A 24,115-nucleotide genomic window follows, 5' to 3' on the forward strand; every position below is an offset into this window, starting at 1 on the left:
CATGGGGGATTTCAATCTGCAGGTAGACTGGGAAATCAGGTTGGTACTAGATCCCAAGAGAAGGAATGTGTAGAATGCCTGTGAGATGGCTTTTTAGAGCAGCTCATGATCGAGCCCTCGAAAACTATGGATTTGGTAATGAAACAAATTTGATTAGGGAGCTCATGGTGATGGGATCCCTAGGAGGTACTGATCATAACATGATAGAATTCAACCTGCATTTTTAGAGGAAGAAATCAAAATCTGGTGTATTGGTATTACTGTTGAGTAAAGGTAACTATGGAGGGATGAGGGAGGATCAGGCTAAAGTTGAGTTTTAAAGGGACTCTAGCCGGAATGACGGTGTAGCAGCAATGGCAGAAGTTTCTGGGAGTAATTTGGAAAATGCAGGGGCTTTAAGGCAAAGGGAAATAATGAGACAAAGGAAGTCGAAGACAGCATAAAGGCAAATGAAAAGGCATTATAAAATGGTAAAGATTAGCAGGAAGCTAGAGGATTGGGAAGCTTTAAAGAAAAAAACACCAGAAGGCAACTAAAAAAGCAATAAGGAAATAAAACATGCTAAACGAAGGTAAGCTAGCCAATAATATATAAGACGATGCCAAAAGATTTTTCAGATACATAAAAAGTAATCAGAGGCAAGAGTGAATATTGGACCGCTAGAAAATGATGCTGGAGAAGTAGTAATGGGAAACAAATAAATGGCAGATAAACTGAATACGTTTTTTTTGTGTTAGCTCAGTGGAAGGCACCAGCAACATGCCCGAAATTCAAGAGACGGGGAACAGAAGTGAATGCAGTCGCTATTATTACGGAAAAGGTGCTTGGGAAGTTGAAAGGTTAAAAGGTGGATAAGCCACCTGGACCAGGTTGTACACACCCTGGGGTTCTGAAAGATATAGCTGTAGAGATTGTGAAGGCACCAGTAGTGATCTTTCAAGAATCAGGCTAATGTGGAGTTGTAAAGGGACCCTAGCAGGAATGACGGTGGAGCAGCAATGGCAGGAGTTTCTGGGAGTAATTTGGAAAATGCAGGGGCTTTAAGGCAAAGGGAAATAATGAGACAAAGGAAGTCGAAGACAGCATAAAGGCAAATGAAAAGGCATTATAAAATGGTAAAGATTAGCAGGAAGCTAGAGGATTGGGAAGCTTTAAAGAAAAAGCTTTAAAAGGGACGACAGATGGCACAATGGGCTAAGTTTTCGGCTGGCGACCAGAAGGTAGCCGGTTCGAATCCCGCTTGGAGTGCATACTGTCGTTGTGTCCTTGGGGCAAGACACTTCACCCACCTTTGCCTGTGTGTAATGTAATGTAATTATGTGAAGCACTTTGGAGTCAATGCAAGTTGACTGAAAATGTGCTATATATTTCACATTTTATATTTGTGCTATATATTTCACATTTTATTTTATATAGTCATTTGACTGAAAATGTGCTATATAAATAAGATTATTATTAAGACTCAGTGATGGATCCAGAGGACAGGAAAATCATGAATGAAACTCCACTGTTTAAGAAGGGAGTGAAGAAGAATAAAGGAAATGATATCCCATGAGGGCATAAACAGAATCTTTCCTTCATGGCATTTGTTATTTAGCATGATTAATCCTCACAAGTACAATTATATCTGGAAATTGAATTCCAAACAATTTACATGCAGCCTTTGTAAATTAGGGACCTGGTATAATCCTCTGTCCTTACTCTTCAATGGGCAGGTGAGTATCAATGAGGTGAGGGTTCAATTCAGGAACCTGACCCCAATAGAGTGGGTAGGTCTTCAGCAGTTTTTTTTTCTGAGTGTACCTCTCTGGGGAGCTGTAGCATAGCGTTGACATACGTGATCTAGTCTCCAATATCCTGATTGGCTGATTAATTTAAAATCTACCTTTTCTTCTGGGATTGAGAAAATATTCCCAAACTGCATCATTAACTTCTCTCACCTCCCCACTGTCTGCAGCTTTTGTTTCATTTTAACCACTAATGATGTTGTTTATTCAGTTTAATCTCTGTGTACATTAACTTTATGGATTCATGAGCCATTCTATGACTAATCACAACATACTTCACCACCCCATTAATGTCTGAGCGTTTGTATTTACTTGTTCCTGCTGTTTTACTATGGATCTGTTCATTTTCCTTGTGTCTAGTCTGAATAGTATTCCATCTACTGACGTGAAACATTCAAAGCTGAAGCAAACAGGTGCTGAAGGATGTTCCTCAATAAATTCTTCCCTACTTACTGTGGATGTGAAGAACTTTAAAAGGAGCTGGAATGAAATATTGCAACAAAACCGTGAGAAATGGAAGGCACTGCATGCTAAAGGTTAGCAATGCATTATGTCCTAGGAAATACATGTCTCTTTCATTTCATTTTATGTATTATGTATAATGTACAGGAGAAAAGGCACAATGACTTGCCTTTTCAATGAAACCACACCTAACTATTCTGTTCATGCAGGATCCACAGCCGAGTGACCTCCTTGGCTAATTGGCATTTCAGTCAGTGGCCAGCTATCTGTCCTATTAATATAACCATATAACATATAACCATATAACAATTACAGCACGGAAACAGGCCATCTCGACCCTTCTAATCCGTGCCGAACACGTATTCTCCCCTAGTCCCATACACCTGCGTTCAGACCATAACCCTCCATACCTTTCCCGTCCATATAACTATCCAATTTATTTTTAAATGATAAAAACGAACCTGCCTCCACCACCTTCACTGGAAGCTCATTCCACACAGCTACCACTCTCTGAGTAAAGAATTTCCCCCTCATGTTACTCCTAAACTTCTGTCCCATAATCCTCAAGTCATGTCCCCTTGTTTGAATCTTCCCTACTCTCAGTGGGAAAAGCTTATCCACGTCAACTCTGTCTATCCCTCTCATCATTTTAAAGACCTCTATCAAGTCCCCCCTTTGTTACAGAGAAAGGTTGAACAAGTTAGGGCTTTATTCTTTGGAGCGCAGAAGGTTAAGGGGGGACTTGATAGAGGTTTTTAAAATGATGAGAGGGATAGACAGAGTTGACGTGGAAAAGCTATTTATAACCACTGACAGTATAAAGATTCAAACAATTACATGACATGAACATTAAGGGACTTCTAGTTTAGGCCGAACATGTAGGGGGAACTTCTTTACTCAGAGACCTGGTAGCTGACCATAACCCTCCATACCTTTCCCGTCCATATAACTATCCAATTTGTTTTAAATAATAAAAAACGAATGAGCTTCCAGTGAAGGTGGTGGAGGCAGTTTCGTTTTTATCATTTAAAAATAAATTGGATAGTTATATGGATGGGAATGGAATGGAGGGTTATGGTCTGAGCGCAGGTATATGGGACTTGGGGAGATTATGTGTTCGGCACGGACTAGAAGGGTCGAGATGGCATGTTTCCGTGCTGTAATTGTTATTATAAGGTTAAGTCGCCCCTTAACCTTCTGCGCTCCAAAGAATAAAGCCCTAACTTGTTCAACCTTTCTCTGTAACTTAGTTGCTGAAACCCAGGCAACATTCTAGTAAATCTCCTCTGTACTCTCTCTATTTTGTTGACATCCTTCCTATAATTAGGCGACCAAAATTGTACACCATACTCCAAAATTGGCCTCACCAATGCCTTGTACAATTTTAACATTACATCCCAACTTCTATTCTCAATGCTCTGATTTACAAAGGCCAGCACACCAAAAGCTTTCTTTACCACCCTATCTACATGAGATTCCACTTTCAGGGAACTGTGCACAGTTATTCCCAGATCCCTCTGTTCACCTGCATTCTTCAATTCCCTACCATTTACTATGTACGTCCTATTTTGATTTGTCCTGCCAAGATGTAGCACCTCACACTTATCAGCATTAAACTCCATCTGCCATCTTTCAGCCCACTCTTCCAACTGGCATAAATCTCTCTGTAGACTTTGAAAATCTACTTCATTATCCACAACCCCACCTATCTTAGTATCATCTGCATACTTACTAATCCAATTTACCACACCATCATCCAGATCATTGATGTACATGACAAACAACAGTGGACCCAACACAGATCCCTGTGGCACCCCACTAGTCACTGGCCTCCAACCTGACAAACAACCATCCACCATTACTCTCTGGCATCTCCCATTCAGCCACTGTTGAATCCATCTTGCTACTCCTCCATTAATACCCAACCATTGAACCTTCTTAACCAACCTTCCGTGAGGAACCTTGTCAAAGGCCTTACTGAAGTCCATGTATACAACATCCACTGCTTTACCCTCATCAATTTCCCGAGTAACCTCTTAAAAAAATTCAAGAAGATTAGTCAAACATGACCTTCCAGGCACAAATCCATGTTGACTGTTCCTAATCAAACCCTGTAATGCATTTATTTACATGTTCAAAGAGACTTGCCAAGATGTGAAAGTATTTTTCTGTAGCCAGGAACATTGTGGGCATGGTCACTCATACTATGATTAGTTTAATTTAGTTTAGTTTAGACATATAGCATGGAAACAGGACCTTCGGCCCACCGAGTCCATACTGACCATCGATCACCCATTCACGCTAATTCTTTGTTATCCCACTTTCAAATCCATTCCCTACACTTGATGGGCAATTTACAGAGATGAATTAACCTACAAATCCATGTGTCCTTGGGCTGTAGGAGGGAACCAGAGTACCCAGAGTTGCTGCTGGAACCTTACTGGCTCTTGTTGTTATAAGTCTGGAAATGTTTGGTGTTTTCAGCAATTATTTCATGTGCTAAAGCTTCAGGGAAATTAGGCCAGCGCAATACCATAGAGGTAGCACTGTTCTCTGATAGCTCCCCGAGTGCTGTCTGTGTGGAGTTTGCACATTCTCCTGGTGACTGTAGTTTCCGCCAGGTGTTCCAGTTCTTCCACATCCAGAGACATGCTGGTTAGTAGGTTAGTTTCCGACTATAAATTGTAGAAAGGCTGCAAGAGAATCTGAAAGGAGTTAGTAGACAGATGAGAAGGAATAATTTACAGGGAAATAAGTAGGGGAGTGGGGTTACTATGTGAGCCAGCAGAGACTCTAGGAACTGAATGACCTTCTTTCCAAGAAGAAGATAATAAGAGTAAGGTTTCTGATAAAAGCAATTGTTTTTAAGTTTGGATGCATTAGTAAGAAATCCAATATAATTTGGGATAATAGACCGAGGATGGACAAGGAAGGAGGTGGAGGTTGGGGGTGAGGGTTGCTGGAGAAAGACTTTCATGGGCCTGTCCCACTTAGGCGATTTTTCAGGCGACTGCTGGTGACTGTCAAGTCGCAGGCAGTCGCCTGAAAAACTGGCGACTGTCAGAGTGGAACACACACACACACACACACACACACACACACACACACACACACACACACACACACACACACACACACACACACACACACACACACACACACACACACACACACACACACACAAACATCACTTCCTTCACACGCACACACACACACACACACACACACACACACACACACACACACACACACACACACACACACACACACACACACACACACACACACACACACACACACAAACATCACTACCTTCACCCCACACACACACACACACACACACACACACACACACACACACACACACACACACACACACACACACACACACACACACACACACACACACACACACACACATCACTTCCTTCACCAGCCCGTTATGCAGGTGGGGGACATGGCAATTGGGGGAGCGGGGGAGCGCTGTCTGATTGAAATTCACACTGTGCAAAGCCAATGTGATACAGACACACACCGCGATGAACAGGAAGGTTGGCGCTGTAATTAAAACAGTGAAAGCACAGTTTACGGAAAGGGTCACGTAAGTCCTTTAAAAGGAGGAGGGGGGAGTGGGGGGCGAGGCGGGAGAAGGAGTGGAGAAAACTTTTAAGAAGCCAAAGATACACCAGTCGGTTATCCTTTGTTCTGAAAACTACTACTTACATTTTTTTTCCCCAATGAGCCAATTAAATTCACCGGCGAGCATCGGCTACAACCTACGAGAACCTACGAGAACGTTCGACATGCTGACAACCCACTACCACTGCATCTACGGCACGAGAATTCTCACTACTCTCCATGGCGATCAAATTCGCGGCGACCATAATGAGGCCGCGACTAGTTCCCAGAAAGTGGGAACTCCTCACGACCATGAAGGCGATGACGGGGCAACCACCCGCGAACATGTGGCGACCCTGTGGTGACCGCATAGTCTCCTGCAGTCGCCTAAAAAGTCACCTAAGTGGGACAAGCCCATCAGTAACAGACCTTATTTGGCCAACGTGCTCTGTTACAAGCTCACTGAATATCAGGAAGAAGGAACTCATTCCATGCACTTCCATTCTCAGGAGCGTCATGTTAACTTTATTCTTTACCAAACGAAGAAGTATTCTGCTCTATAAGCAGCCTGCTGGAGTGTAATAGTAGGCTGTGAATCATGACCCTTGCTTGGTGTTCTGATACCACTCACAATTAGTTTCTTCTTCAGGACTCCATGTGTGCTGCTGTGTTTGAACCACGAGCACAATCCTAAAGGGGCTACTCACTCTAGTGATCAACTCATGAGCAATGTGATGCTATCACTGGAACTTCTGATATGTTTAAGCAAAGCAGATTGCTCTCAAGGAAGCATGCTCTACTTGGTGGAATCAGTTTTAAAACATAGTATCCAATTACCTTTTTCATAACCTTCCCTTTATGTAGAGCTAAATCCAGCATTAGAAATCAGGCGGACTATTGGAGAAAACAATCTAAATAGTTCTCCTATCCTTCTACCAACTGTTACACTCTTTATATTCCCATTGTCACTGACCACCATAACATTTGCTTGGAGACAATGCAGAAATGCAGCAACAAAATGAACATCCTAAATTGAATTTAAAAAAGCAACAATGCATCTTTGTGCATTGCCAAATAGTTTATCCTTTTTCTTCTTGTCAAAGTACCCCAATGGTTGGTGGAGATCTCAACATTCCTTGGGAGTTGACCTCCAGCAGATCTAACCCAGTGGCCCAGCAACAGACAGCACGAGTGAGCAGTCTGGACTGATGTCGGACAAATAACAACCAGAGCATTGGTGAAGTGGTTGGGCAAGGAGGTAGAATATTGGCAACCTGAATGAGAGCAGTAGATTTTTGCTTCATGGAAGCACCACCACAGTTGCCCACCCTACCCCCTCCAGTGTTGGGGAATGAGTGAGCAATCCTAGTAATTTACTGTCGGATTGATTGGTGAATCTATTTGGCATTCCCTTTACACAGACATATAATAGCAGATGAAGCACTTGAAAAGTCACCAACCAGAAGCACAGACTCTTGTTCCTCTATAAATACTGTAGATGCTTCCTGGCATGCTGAGTACTTCCAAAACAATATCAGATTTCCAGTATCTGCAGGTGATTTTTAATCTTCAAGTTTACTTGGCAGCAATTTGAGGATCCTATGCTACTTTTGGACATTGGAAACTGCTGTTTAAAGAAGGCATGATATTGGCCACCAAATGCTTCATACTTTGCACCATAGGTGCACAATGGAATTGGCTTCCATTCAGGAAAGGTGGCTCCAAGCTCTCACAAAGCCCTTTGTGCAAAGTTAGTGGCGGTCTACTCTGTGCACTTTGATGTTGAACACGGGATTTATGGAAGACCTTTCAATTCACCATGTTGTATTGTACATATCTATCAGCCTCCTCCTGAAGCCTGCAAGTTAACATCCTCACACAGTATATCTACCTAACTGTTAAGATGTCCAAAAACATATAAACTCACCCCCAACCTGCCTGTGTGTAGTGTAGTGGAACATCAGAATATTGGTTTTGAGCGAGTGTTTGATGAGGGTTTGGTGATTGGAGCCATTGCGGGGGCTAGTGGTGCATTTGCCTTTCAGGAAACAGCTTGCTAATTTTGTTGGCCAATTTCCAAACTGGATCTTTCTGCCAGCTATCAATAAGTCACATCTCGACCCATGTGGTCAAAATGCTCAATGCCATGTCTGTTATAGCTGTCATAAAGCTGTAGAGCTGTATGGCACAGAGTTAGGCCCTTTGGCCCAACTCATCTATGCCAACCAGGTTGCCTAAAATTACCTGAGATGTCCTTGTTCCTGAATCACTTGAGCAGGATAACTTTGCAATAAATTAACCCTTACTTGATTTATGATGAGAAAAGTTTAGTAATTTTAATTTGCATTCAGCCAGCTGTTAAAATTGTCATCAAATAATTAATTATCAACTAATATTTAATGAAAGGACAAATCCATTAGATTTAGAAACAAATTAAATAAAATTGCAAAATCAAAGTTTCCTCTGGAGTTACGACTATTTACTGTGCCCACTATCACATGAAGAATTTACTGTCAAATTACATCAGCCTCAACATATACAGTATAAAGTGATGTCAAAAAAAGTCAAAAAAGCTTTCATCAACTTAATTCAATTCAATTCAACTTTAATGTCATCGCACAAATACAAGTATGAGTACAACGAAATGCAGTTTTGCGTCAGTCCGTAGTAGTTGTGCATAAAGAAATTAAAAAAAATAGAAAGAGAGAAGATACAGAATAATCAAAAAAATACAGTATAATTAAACAATGGGGACGGAGGGACCGGAGAAATCTATCGGTAGGACTCCGAGTTCAGCAATGTGATTGTATTATTGTAGAAGCTGTTCCTCATCCTACTAGTACGTGACCTGAGGCTCCTGTACCGCCTCCCTGATGGGAGGAGGGCAAACAGTCCATGGTTGGGGTGTGAGGGGTCTTTGATGATCTTCCCAGCCCGTCTCAGACAACGTTTTCGGTGGAGGGCATCCATGGCAGGGAGCGGGGCACCCGCTCTTAAATCTTGCTTTGGATGCAAAAATGTGCAAACATGTTATGAAATGCCTGTGTCTGGTCAAGCAATGAATGGCATATCAGTTGCTGCCAATAGAAAGCTGTGAGAAGAACACAAAGAGTCATCATGGAGACACAAGAGACTGTAGAAACTGGAATCTGGAGCAGAATGTAAACAGCTAGAAGAACTCGGGTGGGTCAAGTTGCATCTGTGTAGGCAAAAGTGACGTGTCAATGTTTGCTGTTCAGGACTGGGGTAGGGGGGGAGGAAATATGGCCGCTGTTTAGAAGTGGAACCTATTAGCAAATGGATCCAAGTGGGGAAGGGGTGGAAAAGGTGAAAAGAGAGAGAGAGAACCTGGAAAGGTTAGAGTGGGAAAAGAACATAGAAGGTGGGGGTTACCTGAAATTGGAAAAATTTAATATTTGAATGTTCATGTTGGGTTACAGGTTACCCAAGTGAAATATGAGGTGTTGTTCTTCTAGTTTGTGTTAGTGAACATTAAGTCTGGGAGATTTTAGATTCTTTGTTCATGAAACATAAGGGAAAAATGGCAAACAGCTACATCAAGTAATTACAGTAAGTCAGTAAAAGTCCTTATGAAAGGATATGTGAGTTAGAAAGCCTTTCTAGAACTGCATTGGGTTTTGTTGAGACTATAGCCGGTGCACTGTTTACAGTTTTGCTCTCATTTAAAGAAGGATGTACAGGCTCAGTAGGTTATTGATGGAATGAGTGGATCCTATGTGAAAAGATTAAGCACGGTGACTTTATTATCTGGAGTCTAAACGAATGACAGATGAATTAATTAAAACACAGGGCCATGACAGAACAGATGTTTTAAGGATATTTCACTTAGGCAAAAGGTCTAGATGTAGATGACATAGAAACATAGAAACATAGAAAATAGGTGCAGGAGTAGGCCATTCGGCCCTTCGAGCCTGCACCCGCCATTCAATCTGATCATGGCTGATCATCCAACTCAGTATCCTGTACCTGCCTTCTCTCCATACCCCCTGATCCCTTTAGCCACAAGGGCCACATCTAACTCCCTCTTAAATATAGCCAATGAATTGGCCTCAACTACCATCTGCGGCAGAGAGTTCCAGAGATCACCACTCTCTGTGTAAAAAATGATTTTCTCATCTCGGTCCTAAAAGACTTCCCCCTTATCCTTAAACTGTGACCCCTTGTCCTGGACTTCCCCAACATCGGGAACAATCTTCCTGCATCTAGCCTGTCCAACCCTTTAAGAACTTTGTAAGTTTCTATAAGATCCCCCCTCAATCTTCTAAATTCTAGTGAGTGCAAGCCGAGTCTATCTAGTCTTTCTTCATATGAAAATCCTGACATCCCAGGAATCAGTCTGAGGGATGTGACTTCCATGAGCTCTTTCGATGGCTGATCCATGTAACATATTCAAAGTGGGGATACATTTTTGGGGGAATTTAAAATAGAACAGTAAAGTACTACAAGAAAATCTTACCAAATTTGTACAGAATGGTCATACGTGGGCCATGTAGCTTGCTATATCCATTTGTTGTGTTCTGATCAGTGGTACATTGAGAGTTCCCAACCGTTTCCATGTGAGAGTTTGCTTTCTAAATTGCATTTTGAATTTTGATTATTAAATAAAAATGATTTGATGTATTAATCCACTGAAACCAATTTTATTCATGTGTTATTCACGCAACAATGCACAACTTTAAACCCTGAGAAATGTAGGAATGTTAAAAGTTAAAGGTAAATAATTAAGATATATGATTGGGAAGATAAAATTTAAAATGCACTGTTGATTTTAAGAATTTATCTGTAATAATCCAAAGTGATTCATTATGCAGTGTGAATAAAAACTCTCCAAATGGAATTTGGACTGGGGAGTCTGAAGATTGCAAATGTCCTAATGATGTTTCTTTGATTCGTTTAATTAGATGCCGAAGAAAAAGCCCAAAGAGAAGCTCAAGAAAAGGCTGAGCAGGAGCAGGAAGCACAAAAGAATGAAGATACAGAACAACATCACGATAACAAAGAACAGACAGTTGAACAGGAAAAGAGCAGTGATGAAGAAAAACAAGCGAAAAATAATTTCACCAACCTAAATCCTGTTCATACCACCAGTAAAGATGACAAGTCTAATGAGGAGGAAAGTCATTCTGAAGTAGAGGAAAACACTGAAAATGGAGCTGCTGAAGGGAGAGCACAGCTTATACGGATTGGTAATTCAAGCCTCATTACATTCATTTGTGTGTTCAATGTCTTACCAACAGTAATTCTGACACTTCCTATCTGTGCCCGTATACCATGGTATTTGCAATAGGGGGAAATGCCATTCATACTGTTGTATTTGTTCCTGCACTGGGACAATGCAGAACTATTCTGCTTTCCATGCTCATATTTCATTTCTGATATTGGGGCAAGGACTTTCTTTAATATTTTTTATAACTTGTCTTGGGTATAGTGAAGATATTTTCAAGATTTTGCAGCGCTGAAAGCAATTAAAAAGTGCAAAGGTTTGCACCCTTCAGAAATCTGGATCTGAGTCAATTGGTGAAATATTGCAGATGAAATTAATGCAGATTGTTAACATTCAAAGCTTCATTTCTTCATGGATTTATAACAACACATTTAAAATATGCACCAGATATTTGATAATGGATTGCATGTACTAGACTTCATTAATGACTGGTAGAGAATACAAATATATTTTTGGATTCTAAATTCTCTCAGGTTTTGCTGATGAAAACTTTGAAATGAGGTGCAAGTTAGATCAGAAAGTGTTGTTTAATTGAAACTGTTAAGGACTTTTTGACTTGCCTTAGAGGAGTAGATTGATTGGATTGATTTGTGCGTTGAGAAGGCTGAAAAAGGATTGATGAGAATGAACATACCTTTTATCTAATTAAAATCTGAGAGCACCACTGCTCTACAGTTTCTGGACATCATGATTGCTCAATATATTTCCACTGCTGGCCTCATGTAGTTATTTGAAGGTACTTGCCCAACAATGTGATCACTTTCTATTTCGTTCTTTATTTGTGAACCTCATTTAATTATCAATTTACTTTGGAGTCACGTGAGTGACTACGTGAAGAAGCCCGCCAGCCCGCATGCACGTCAATACGTCTAATGCATGGCGCACGACTAGCTGGGAGGTGCATCGCTCCTCCAACGGTAAGTTTAAAAGCCCTACAGGTACGTTTTAAACTTATTCTGAGGTCGTTTTATTTCGGTAAAATCTTGATTACAGAGTTTCAAGTTCGAACTATCATGGAGAAATCCAGGGTGAAGTCCAGATGGGCCGCGGGGAAACCAGCTACAGAGGACCACGGGAGTGCGGATAAAGCAGGCGGCCATCAATTTCGCCATCCGAGTCGCTGACAGCGACTTCAGACTTGGCGCCCGTCCAAAGCACCTTGGCAACCCCGAAATGGAGGAAAGCCAAGAAAAAGTCTGACAGGCCTGTTTATAGCAATGTTACAAAATTTTGAGATTTAAAAAAATCAACTCTGCAATTTATCCCATCAGATAAAGCATAACAATACGTTTAATTTGACACCTAATTCACTTTCATATCTCAAGTAATAAAAAAGGTATGGCCATTTTCATACTCGGAAATTAGCATCTTGTTCCCTATTGATTTTCTATGGACATAACAAAAAAGCTGATCAAGGACAGTCAAAAGCCCATAACCTTCTTAAAAATTAAGAGAACTGAATGAAATTTTCAGTTATCATAGATTGAAGCATTCTGAAACAAATATAAAATAATCCTACTTGGATGACCTGAAATTAAAGCATATAATTAGTTAGTTACCCAATTGTAGCTAATTTCAAACTTCAATTACTAGATCTAAACATTTATCCATTTCTTAATAAATGATTAACATTTTTAAATAGCCTAAGTGTCCAAATAATATTCACAAATAATTCACAATAAAACATGATTTTTAAATCTCATTTACATCAATTTATAGGCCAAATGGAAGGAATTTAGTGTTCAATTGCTGTGAATTAAAGTCTATTTTAAATCGGCTTTCTAGTGGGATCCTGTGAACACGCTGGTTTAGAACGTTCACATTGCAGTGGATTTGTGCCCTCAAATGCCCAGAAAAATACTGCGGGATATAAAGAGCCCAAAATGAGCTACTCGCTATAGAAAACTTTATATACAGGGTTCTTAAGAAGCCCCTTTTAATGTAAAAATAAGGTACATACCTTCAATTGTTTGCTTTATAAAACCCTGGGGCTGCGAGAGATCGCGGGTTTAGAGAGTGATTTTTAAACTATTATAACTATTATACAAGGCCATAAAAACTAATAATACCTTTTGCGACGGGGTCTTTCAGCGATTTTCCGTTAATGATTTACTAGGCTGAACATTTTCGATTGCAACAGTCTAGTAAAAATCGCGTTTTAAACCCGCCCCCTCTAAACAGCGGCAAAATCACGCACACGGCCTGGGGGCAGATTCTCATCGACGATTCAGGTAGGTTTTGTAACATACCTACTGTTTACTCAGACAAGTCAGGCTAGGAGGATTCGCCACCTACAATGGATAGCGTCTTCGGGCGTTTATCCCGGATGGAGCACCTTATGGAAAGGATGCCCAATCATGACGTGCTCCGGGAAACGGAGTTATATCAGCGTGGGTCTCCTCGGGGGCCCACGGCAGCGCCTGGTCCAGGGCTGCATAATGTCTCCCTCCCTGAGGACAAGGGGTCACAGTTTAAGGATAAAGGGGAAATCCTTTAGGACAGAGATGAGAAAAACATTTTTCACACAGAGAGTGGTGAGTCTCTGGAACTCTCTGCCACAGAAGGTAGTTGACGCCAGTTCATTGGCTATATTTAAGAGGGAGTTAGATGTGGCCCTTTGGGCTAAAGGGATCAGGGGGTATGGAGAGAAGGCAGGTACAGGATACTGAGTTGGATGATCAGCCATAATCATATTGAATGGCGGTGCAGGCTCGACGGGCCGAATGGCCGAATGGCCTACTTCTGCACCTGTTTTCTATGTTTCTATGTACGGGGTCAGTTTTGGACTGACTCGGAATTTGGAGGTATGTCCGGGGAGCATACCAGAATGCACGAGGTGCGTGAAGCACAAGAATTGCCTGCCATGGCATCAAAGTTTGCGATACCCTCGCAAATAGGGGAGCCGCTGCAAGAGGAACTAGCTGCGAGCATTAATTACCTCACATCGCACCAGCTCCAGGAACAGGTAATTGTGGAAACATCTGCAAACTACCACGCACCTGAAAATTGTGCTTCACTGAACATGCCAGCTGTGAACTGCTCCATCTGGGGATATATTGGAGGGGGCATCAAAGCCCAGGAGATGAAGCTCCAGGGAATCCTAAAATTGCTGGCTTCAGGCATTACGGCGTTTGCCAGGTCTGCGGATAGGGGTCCTTTGTCAGATGTACAACATGATGCCCTGGCATTAATGCGCAACGCACATTTTGAAATTAACTGTTTTCGCAAGAATGCCATCCGACCTGCCCAGAGCCCCAAGTTTGCGGGATTGTGCAGGGCCAGCAATGTGCAGCCACCGAATCTTCTGTTCGGAGAAGATCTGCCGAAACAGGTTAAGGACCTGGATGAAGAAGTGAAAGCTGTCGGGCTGATAAAGGCTCCATCGACAAGCAGAGCTTCACCATTCCGGCGGCAGCACCCATACGCTTCCGTCAGCAGTAAGCGGTTCGCTGAAGCTGGCGGCAGCTCGAAGGCCGAATTTTCTGGGCAGAGGTCTTTTTTAGGCCAAGGCCCCGGCCGGCCCTCATTGAAAATGCGTAATCCGCGTACTCCAGCACTACCCCCCAAACATCAGGGGAGGAAATAGAAACCATAAAACCACCGGTAACCATGGAGGTAGGTGGGTCTGGTTCTTTCCGGAACATGGGGTGTGTGGACCAGTTACAAGTTGGTGGGAGATTACACTTGTTTTTGAATGAATAGCGTTGGATAACATTAGATCTGTTTATACTGCACAGTATAGAAGGGTTCCAAATCGAATTCCTTCCCAATTCGTTGCCACCTACACAGCATACACCAAGTCGGACATTTGTTCATCCACAACAGGAAGGTTTGGATGTACAAGCTGAAATTCAAACGTTATATACAAAAGGGGTAATTGAGAAGTTGAGTCATGAGCCTCACCAATTTGTTTCTAATATATTTACAAGACAAAAGAAAGATGGAGGATGCCGAATTATCCTTGATTTGACTCAACTTAACTCTTTTGTGCAGTATAGACATTTAAAAATGGAAAACTTCGTTACTGCCAAATAACTGATTTCCAAAGGATGCTTTATGGCATGCATCAATCTCAAAGATGCATACTATTCGGTACCCATTCAAAGGAATCACCGGAGATATTTGAAGTTTAGCTGGATGGGGCAACTGTGGCAGTTTAAAGCGTTGCCCAATGGATTAACTTCAGCCCCCAGATTATTTACCAAATTATTCAAACCGGTACTTGGGCTACTTAGAGCTCAAAATAGTAAGATTAAACGAGAACTTACCAGTTTGAAGTTTGATCTTTATTTTATGAGGAGGAACGTTGAGGGAATACGTGAAAGAAACCCGCTACGACGCATGCGTGTCATCCTTCAAAGCAGCGGTGTGAGGTCACAGATACACTATAATGACCTAAAATAGTAAGATTATTAAAGAGATACCAGTTTAAGATATGACCACATGAGGGTGGGAGCGGAGGGCACGTATTCCCTCAACGTTCCTCCTCATAAAATAAAGATCAAACTTCAAACTGGTAAGTTCTCGTTTAATCTTACTATTTTACTTCGGAGTCACGTGAGTGACTACGTGAAAGATTTCAAAGCTCTGTGACCTCATGCCGTGGAAAACGAGTCCATGCTTCACAACTGCCTTGGTAGTTAGGGAGAAATTGTTAATTATATTCAAAACATTCATACCAATTATTTAATGGAAATGATAAATAATATCGAATTAATTCAAATCATAACCCTGTATTCTTCAGGGATAAATTATCATACAGAACTTAAAATGTTCCCCGAAAAACGTTCCCATACTGCTAACTGGTTTGTTATAACATTTCTGAAACGTTTTCTCCGACAACCATCCAGCAATCCTGAGGATTTGGTCCATGGATACATCAAGGCGTTTTGCTGCGGATGTAGCTGCAGCCCTGGTGGAGTGATAATTAAATATGTTATTGTCCACTCCCGCCTATCATAACCCATATTTCAGCCACCGCGAAATGGTCTGAGTTACACTCTATGGTACAGTTTCTTATAGCTGATTAAACGCCAATTCCTTGCCTCTAATAGCCTTTGTATTTTCTCTGTATAACAAAAACGTGCTTCATTATACAGAGGCGTTTGTCCTCCGGGTAGGCCATCAATTCTATGACCTGCCCCGCTGATCCTGGTCTATTTTGTTTAATAAAACGGTCCTGGATCACAAACCCCAAACTTCGTGCCGCAATAGTGAAGCCATCCAGTCTTACTTTTAGCAATAACTGGAGCTTATGCGCTGTGACTAGCGCCATCAGCATTACCATTTCTAGTTAGTTATCCAGATATAATGCTGTAGCCGGCGACCAATTCCTTAGCAAGGTCAAAGCCACACTTACATCCCAGATATAGTTGTATCTTATTTTTGGTGGCTTGGTGTTAACATATCCTCTAAAATTTTTAACTACCAGAGGATGTGATCCCACAGACTGTCTTACTGTTCCTTGCCACCAATAACTTGACAATGCACTTTTGGCACTATTCACAGTGCTGAAACTCAGTCCTCCATATTGCAGGCTGGTGAGAAGCTCTAGCACCGCTGGAACATCCTTATTTCTGTGGTCCAGAAAGTTATTATGGCAGTAATTAGTCCATTTTAATATGACCTAAATACTGTTATTGTGTAGACCTTCTTCGTGCTGCTGTGATCATGTCCACAGTTCTTTTGATAGCCCCATGTCCCGTAGCGGTGTTTTAGAGTCTACAACCTACTAAATCAATATTTTCTATGACATGGATAGCTATCCTCAGTTACTGGATGCACCAGCAACTTAGGACTACGTCTTACCGTTATACATGGTTCCAGCACCATGTCCTGTACCCCGGAAAACCATAGTTGGGTAAGCCAATCAGGTACTGAGATATCTTTCCACCCATATGACTTATATATGCCATCACCGAGGTATTATCTATCTACCATCTAACATGCTGCAGTTTCATTCCTGAGCAATAAGATTTTAGCCCATGAAATGCACTTAACATTTCTAACCCTTAGTGTTATGTAGGTTAGCTTCTTATATATTCCATCTCCCCCATAGCTCGAGATGGTATCAGTTGTACCGTAACCAATTGCACTGGCATCTGTTTGTAATAGCACAGACGGGTTGTGAATAACTATTGGGTTTGGAGCAATACTTAACATTGTGTTCCCAACATTGTAATTCTTTTATAGCTTCTATCATTAGCTCCATTGGCCAAAATAAAATGACCTCTATAATTATGAGCCCATTGAAACTCTGTGGCTTTCCATATTAGTAAAGTCATTAACATATTAAATGTGTTAATGGTGTCAATTTTGACTTAAGTGGATGGACAATGAATCCCAGCTGTTCAAACAATTGTTTAGTGGCAACCACTGCCTAACATGCCGATTCATAAGTTATTTCCACAATAAGGATATCATCCAACTATACCATTACTCTATGATTTTGGTGTTGCAGCAGTCCCAACGCTGGTTTAAAATTTTTCCCCCTGTTGGATATTGAATAGCAAGGATCTTAAAGATTAATACTTGCCATACAGTAGCCTGCTGAAAACTAAGTCTTTAGCACTGCTAAAAGTATCCATCTTTAAAATGAATATATTGCACAACATTGCGAAGCATTGATAATCCATAATAATACGGCAACCCCCATCTTTCTTATTTCTAATAAAGATGTTTGAGACAAATCCTGTTGTTCAGGTTTGGTTTATTCCATTACCAGCATGTATATCTGTCCGGTTTATGTTGTACTGGAGGGTTTTGTTTGAGTAGAAACTCTATCAGATATCCCTTAAAACTGCTAAGGATGTATCTGTCCATAGATATATTACACCAAGCTTCAACATGAAGTTGCAATGTCCCTCCAACTTCCGTGCTCCCTATTAATGCTGGCGCCCCAAATTCACCTACCTCCATGGTTATTGGTGGTAACCAAGTTATTTTTCTTGGTTTCATACGCGGTTGTGGAGAGCCTAAAGGTTAATGTTAGGGTAGATGCTGACGTAGAGACTTTTGCATCTTCCACAGTGGTCGTCCCGGGCCAAACCCTAAACAGGACGCTGCTGCTGGGTACCTCTGCCCAATTCTTTGTAGAATAATACAAAACACTACCTCTCTTAGGATGCACATAAGGTTAATGTCTTCCCCAGATATCCTTTGGATGCTCTAATCTGCCCCAAAGTCGAGCCTCCTCGCCAATTCTTTTACCTGTTTAGACAGGTCCTCGCCCCCCAAATAACGGGGTCTATAGCCCTTTGCTTACATAGTATAGCGAACTAGGGTCTAGAGCTGGCTGAATGGCCCTTCAAACTGCACATCGCAAAAAAATAGTGCTAATGGCATCCTTGTGGTTACCAATTTTCCACCTTTTTTAACATGCGGGTCAAAGCTGTTATGCCCGCCATGAGACCTTTCAGAGTATTACGGATTTTAATATCCCGACTCCTAACGGCCTTCCCAACATGTCTGCAAATGCACCTGTAACAATGGCTACATTAAGAGCACCACAATATCCCGGGGTAAAAAAGCCTTGCCAACACTTCAGCAAAAATATTTAGCTTGAAGTTGATGGGTGGACTCACAGTCCTTCAATACTCACAGCCACCTTCTCGAGATCATTCTCAGTGTGTTTCTGCTGGCAGCACTGGCTCATCATGTTCAGCAGGTTGTTCACCTGCTCAGATTTTACCCCGTCAGACCTTCCATACCCTCCTCAGAGGCGTCTGACATTTCATGCAGCCCTTATGGGAAACTGCTGTGGGACTTATATTTATTTGCCCACTGTGGCTATCCTCCAATCCCGGAGCCTGCCACTGTGGAGAAATTTCCTCCAGCCACCGCTCCAGCCCACTTACATGCTCACGGGCACTAGTCGTCGCGGGTGCTTTAATATATATGGGACCGCTCCTGCCGACCTTGGTGCTCTCTGGCACTAGTCGCACGCGGTATTTCCCGCAGCCGGTCCCCATGCCTACGGGCACTGGTCGCTCCCCATGGTCCCGGTACTCACGGGCACCTCTACCCATTTAGGGTGAAATTTGGCACTCGCTCCCTTATGGGAGATGCTGGTGCCGACATTCATTGCTGCCTGCTGCTGGTCATTAAGCAGGAGCAAATTCTGTGTGGCAGCACTTCAGCTCTATACTGACATCAGTAGCTGGCTGCCTGCTGTTCAGAACACAGCAGTAACGACCTGTGGCTGTGCCCTGACGTCCTTAGCTGGCTGCCTGCTGCTCTTCAGAATACAGCAGCAACGTCTGGAAAAAGAACCAAAGGTAAGGGAAATTTGTTCTTACCTGTACTGGTTTTCAGCCTGTCGTTTGGGAGGAACGTCCTTCCTCCCGCAGCCCCACGGACCCCGTAGCGTAGGTCCTTGGGCTGCTGTCGGCTGTCGGCTGACGGCTACGGAGTAGTCCTGCTCTCTTCCGGGTCCCGCAGCCGCTTCAATCGGCCCCAGAGCCGCTAGCGACTGCATCCAACATAGACTGCTTAGTCTGGAAAACCCCCGGGACGTGTTGCTTCGCTTCCCGCCCGGCAGCAGTCAATCTTGCCGGTGCGGGGAGCGACGTCGGGCACAGCTGTTCTGCTGCTGCTAAAAATAGCCTTTTAGGAATCCTCTCCGGAGGATTCGCGCATCGGCTGCTGCTGGCTGCTGGCTGTCCGCTGTTTCCGCGGTTCTCCCCTCCAGCTTCCCGCAGCTCCTTGCCTTTCCTACCTGCAAGGTAAGTGGGAAAAATTTTGCAGTCTCTTACCTGCTTCTTTGCATTTCCCTCTAGGGAGACGTCCTCTCCCATGTCTGACTCGTTCAATGCGTGTATGCGATATGACACGCATGCGTCGTAGCGGGTTTCTTTCACGTAGTCACTCACGTGACTCCGAAGTAAAATCATATTGTTATGGCATACTTGGATGATATCCTAATTATTGGGAAAACTTTGAAATCAGCTAAATTAGCTGTTTCAGCCACCAAACTCATGTTTGAGAGATTGGGGTTTCTCATCCATCCAGTTAAATCCAAGTTGATACCATCTAGAGTTATTGATTATTTGGGATTTACCATTAACTCTATTCACATACCTGTGACTGCCCTGGGGCAAGAGATTAGAATGAATGGAAGCCTGTGACCATCTATTCGACAAGTAGCCATTGGCAAATTAGTGGCTGCTTTTCCAGCTGCACAGTTTTGGGTCTTTGCATTATCAGAATTTACAACGTGCAAAGGAGCAAGCACTCAAATACCATGTAGGTCATTTTAACAGACCTCGATTACCAGCTGAAGCTATTTCTGAGTTACAATGGTGAATAACCAATATTCGGCATTGCTCCAGTAACATTTTGGTCAGCAAGCCTTCAGTTATATTACAAACTGATGCTAGTGCTCAACGATGGGGAGCTACTAATACCATCTCTAGTTGCGGTGGCAGATGGGGTGTGCATGAGTCATCAATTCTTCAGTTACATGGTATTAACTACTTAGAGATGCTGGGAGCATTCTATGGGTTGAAGGCTTATTGTGGGAATATGCATCATCTGCATGTTCAACTACAGATTGACAACACTACATGGTGGCATATATTAATCACATGGGTGGAATCAAGTCGGTATCCTGTGATAAATTGGCTAACCTTATTTGGCACTGGTGTATTGCAAGAAGCATTTGGATTTCAGCTACCTACTTGCCAGGTAGATTTAATTTGGTGGCGGACACCAGGTCACGAAAATTTAATGACAACACAGAATGGATGTTGGATCATAAAGTATTTAACGACATTGTTGTTCAGGTATGGAAAGCCGGATATCGATTTGTTCGCATCCAGGCTTAATCACCAGTTACCGAAGTATGTTGCATGGGAACCAGACCCAGGGGCAGTGGCGATAAATGCATTCTCGCTACACTGGGGAGGAATGTTCTTCAATGCATTCCCTCCATTTTGCCTCATCAGTCGATGCTTGCAAAAAATCCAGCAAGACTCCGCTTCAGGCATTTTGGTAGTTCCTGACTGGCCTACTCAGCCATGGTTCCCATAGATATTAGGAATGATATCAGAGCCTTTTATGGCCATTCCCAAACGCAGAAATCTGCTGGTTCATCCTGTGACTGGGCAGGGCCATCCGCTGTATGATCGAATCAATTTATTGATTTGCAGACTTTGAGAAGACCTTTCCTGGGGCTCGGACTGTCAGATCGAACTGTGGACATGATCACTGCGGCTTGGAGGGATAGCACCAAGAAGCAGTATATCTCCTATATCAAGAGATGGGAAGCGTTCTGTTTGCAGTCCAACATAACGTATGACACGGCAAGTATAACTGATGTCTTGGAATTCCTCTCAAAACTATTCTTTGACGAGAGACTGAGTTATAGTGCCATTAATTGTGCAGAAGTGCCTTGTCGTCATACTTGTTGCTGGGATCGGGACACCACTCTGTCGGGTCTCGCCTGCTGATATCCAGGTTTATGAAGGGTGTTTTCAACACAAATCCCCCCAGGCCAAGGTGATATGGGGTGTTAACATTGTGCTGACGCTGCTTCACCGGTGGGCTCCAGCTACATCCCTGTCCTTGGTCAAACTCACTTATAAAGTGGTTATGCTCATGGCGCTGGTTTCGGCGCAACGGGTCCAGTCATTGCATCAACTGCGACTGGACAGAATGGTTACATCTGCCAATAAAATAACATTTTATGTTTATGACTTAGTCAAACAGAGCAGACCAGGGGTGTCAGGTCTCAAACTAGAGTTTATGGCATACCCCATGGACCCTCGGTTGTGTGTGGTCACCAGGTGGTTAAGATGTGTTTTGGCTTGTGCAGGAGTGGACACGGATGTTTTTAAATCTCACTCCACCAGGGCTGCAACAACATCAGAAGTGAGGGTTATGGAGGTTCCGCTGGACCACATCCTAGCGGCTGCAGGATGGTCAAACGAGCGAACATTCCAAATTTATATAACAAACCGATTGCCAGGCCGGGGTTGTTTGCCAACTCAATTTTAAGTTCTGTTTTATAGTTTACTCCCGGATATGAGCAGTCACTATTATTTTCATATATATCATTTGTTTATTAAAAAGCATCAGCATGTTTTAAATCTATGTAATGTCTGAATGCATTGTTATTTTCACTCATCTTTGGTCAACTGATGCAGTGTGTTGCATGGACTTGTGTTCACGGCATGAAATCACAGAGCTTTGAAATCTTCACGTTGTCACTCGCGTGCCTCCGAAGTAAAATAGGAAGATTAAACGAGAACTTACCAGTTTGAAGTTTGATCTTTATTTTATGTGGAGTCACGATGAGGGAGTATTGCTGGCAACAAAGCAGCCTTCTCTGACAAGCTTAATGCATTCTATGCTTGTTTTGAAGAAAAGGTCAATCGAACAGCAGCACCTGCCTTGACAGCCTTGGGTGCTTCGGTACGTTGCAGATATCAGATTGGTCACAGAAGTGCCTGATCTGGATGGAATCCCCAACTGTGTCTTCAAAATATGCATGAACCAGCTGGCAGGAGTATTTGTGGACATCTTTAACCTCTCCCTACGTCAGACTGTAGGCACCACCTGCTTTAAGAAGACATCTATCATTCTGGTGCCGATGAAAAACTAGGTAGAGTGCCTTAATGACTATTTGCCTGTGGCTCTGACATCCACTGTCATTAAGTGCTTTGAGAGGCTGGTCATGGCATACATCAACTCCAGCCTTCCACGGAGATGTCATCTATCTGGCCCAACACTTACCCATGAAGCATCTGATTAACAAGTACACCAACATCAGATATGACCTTCTGAGTTACTTTCACTTTGTAGCCTTCACCAACATCAGATGCCTGTTTATTGACTTTAGCTTTAAATACCATCATTTCAAACAAACTAATCTCCATCACTTAGACCTAGGACTCATTATCAGTGATGTTGGTCAATCCTCAGTTGTCGAAATGGCAAAAGGCTAACGTGCCAAAGCTTGTTCATGGCTTCACACTACTTGACATCCATAGGCATGTCAGGCATATGTTTCAGGAAGTTGCGATCTACTTAGACTTTGCACTAATGGTGGGAAAATTAATATGACCATTAAAGGAAAATCTTGGAAGCAAGAATTTTTAATGTTTTTTGTAAACTACAGAATAACCCTGTATTCAAAGATAGGCATTCCATCTATGCAGTGTCAGCTTTCTTCAGTGATGACCTGTTAGTTTCTCATTATCTATGCTATAAGCAAGGAAAAATAACTTGAAAGCAATTGTAGAAAAGCTCATGAAGTTTTGATCTAAGCCATCACATATGTAGTTCTTGTGAAATGTGATAACTATATATTCAAACAAGTAATGCCATTTGATATTCAGCCATTTGAAGTAACTGTCACACTAAGATCTTAAATCACAGCATCACACAAAGCGCACAAAACATATCAATCGTCAAACACGCAAGACACTACCCACAATCACTTATTATGAATGGAGAACTTCAAGATCACTCAAGTAACTGAAGAACTCCAGATGAATATAACCCTCAACTTCTCACGCATTCACTGTCACAAGAGTAGAAACCAGTCTCATATCCAAGTGATGTCATAATAAGGACATAGAAGGTCAAATCAAATCAAGTTTATTATCTTATACATAAGTATGGTGAGGCATGACTACAATGAAAATCTTGTTTGCAGCAGCACCACAGGCACGATGATTCAGACAACACATAAAATCATAAATCTCTATACTTATAAAACTCTGATCTTGGATGTGTGTGTGTGTGTGTGTGTGTGTGTGTGTGTGTGTGTGTGTGTGTGTGTGTGTGATGTCCGTGTGCGTTTCACATCTCCTCAAAAACATGGCGCGGCGCGCTAACAGTGAAATGTATACATATTCCGATAGAGATTTATGCCATGATGTCAAAAAATCGGCTTACCTGAAAATTTCATGCATTATTTCTTGAGTTATTTATGAAAATGTTCACAAATCTCAAATAACTTAGAAAATAAATGACATGGATCTGACTGCCTGCCTCTGCT

The 24,115-nt window shown here is 42.3% G+C and overlaps 1 protein-coding gene across 1 annotated transcript in view; it reads left to right on the forward strand.

Annotated features, from left to right (window-relative positions):
• The window catches only part of LOC129696083 (dual specificity calcium/calmodulin-dependent 3',5'-cyclic nucleotide phosphodiesterase 1A-like), a 254,836-nt gene that overhangs the window by 198,335 nt on the left and 32,386 nt on the right, over positions 1 to 24,115 (forward strand). Inside the window, exons 14-15 of the mRNA XM_055633493.1 lie at positions 2,148 to 2,323; positions 10,790 to 11,074. Coding sequence (XP_055489468.1) covers positions 2,148 to 2,323; positions 10,790 to 11,074 — 461 coding nt within the window. The remainder of the gene's footprint in view (positions 1 to 2,147; positions 2,324 to 10,789; positions 11,075 to 24,115) is intronic.

This window comes from Leucoraja erinacea, chromosome 4, assembly GCF_028641065.1.
Source record: "Leucoraja erinacea ecotype New England chromosome 4, Leri_hhj_1, whole genome shotgun sequence".
In the NCBI taxonomy this organism is placed as follows: domain Eukaryota; kingdom Metazoa; phylum Chordata; class Chondrichthyes; order Rajiformes; family Rajidae; genus Leucoraja; species Leucoraja erinaceus.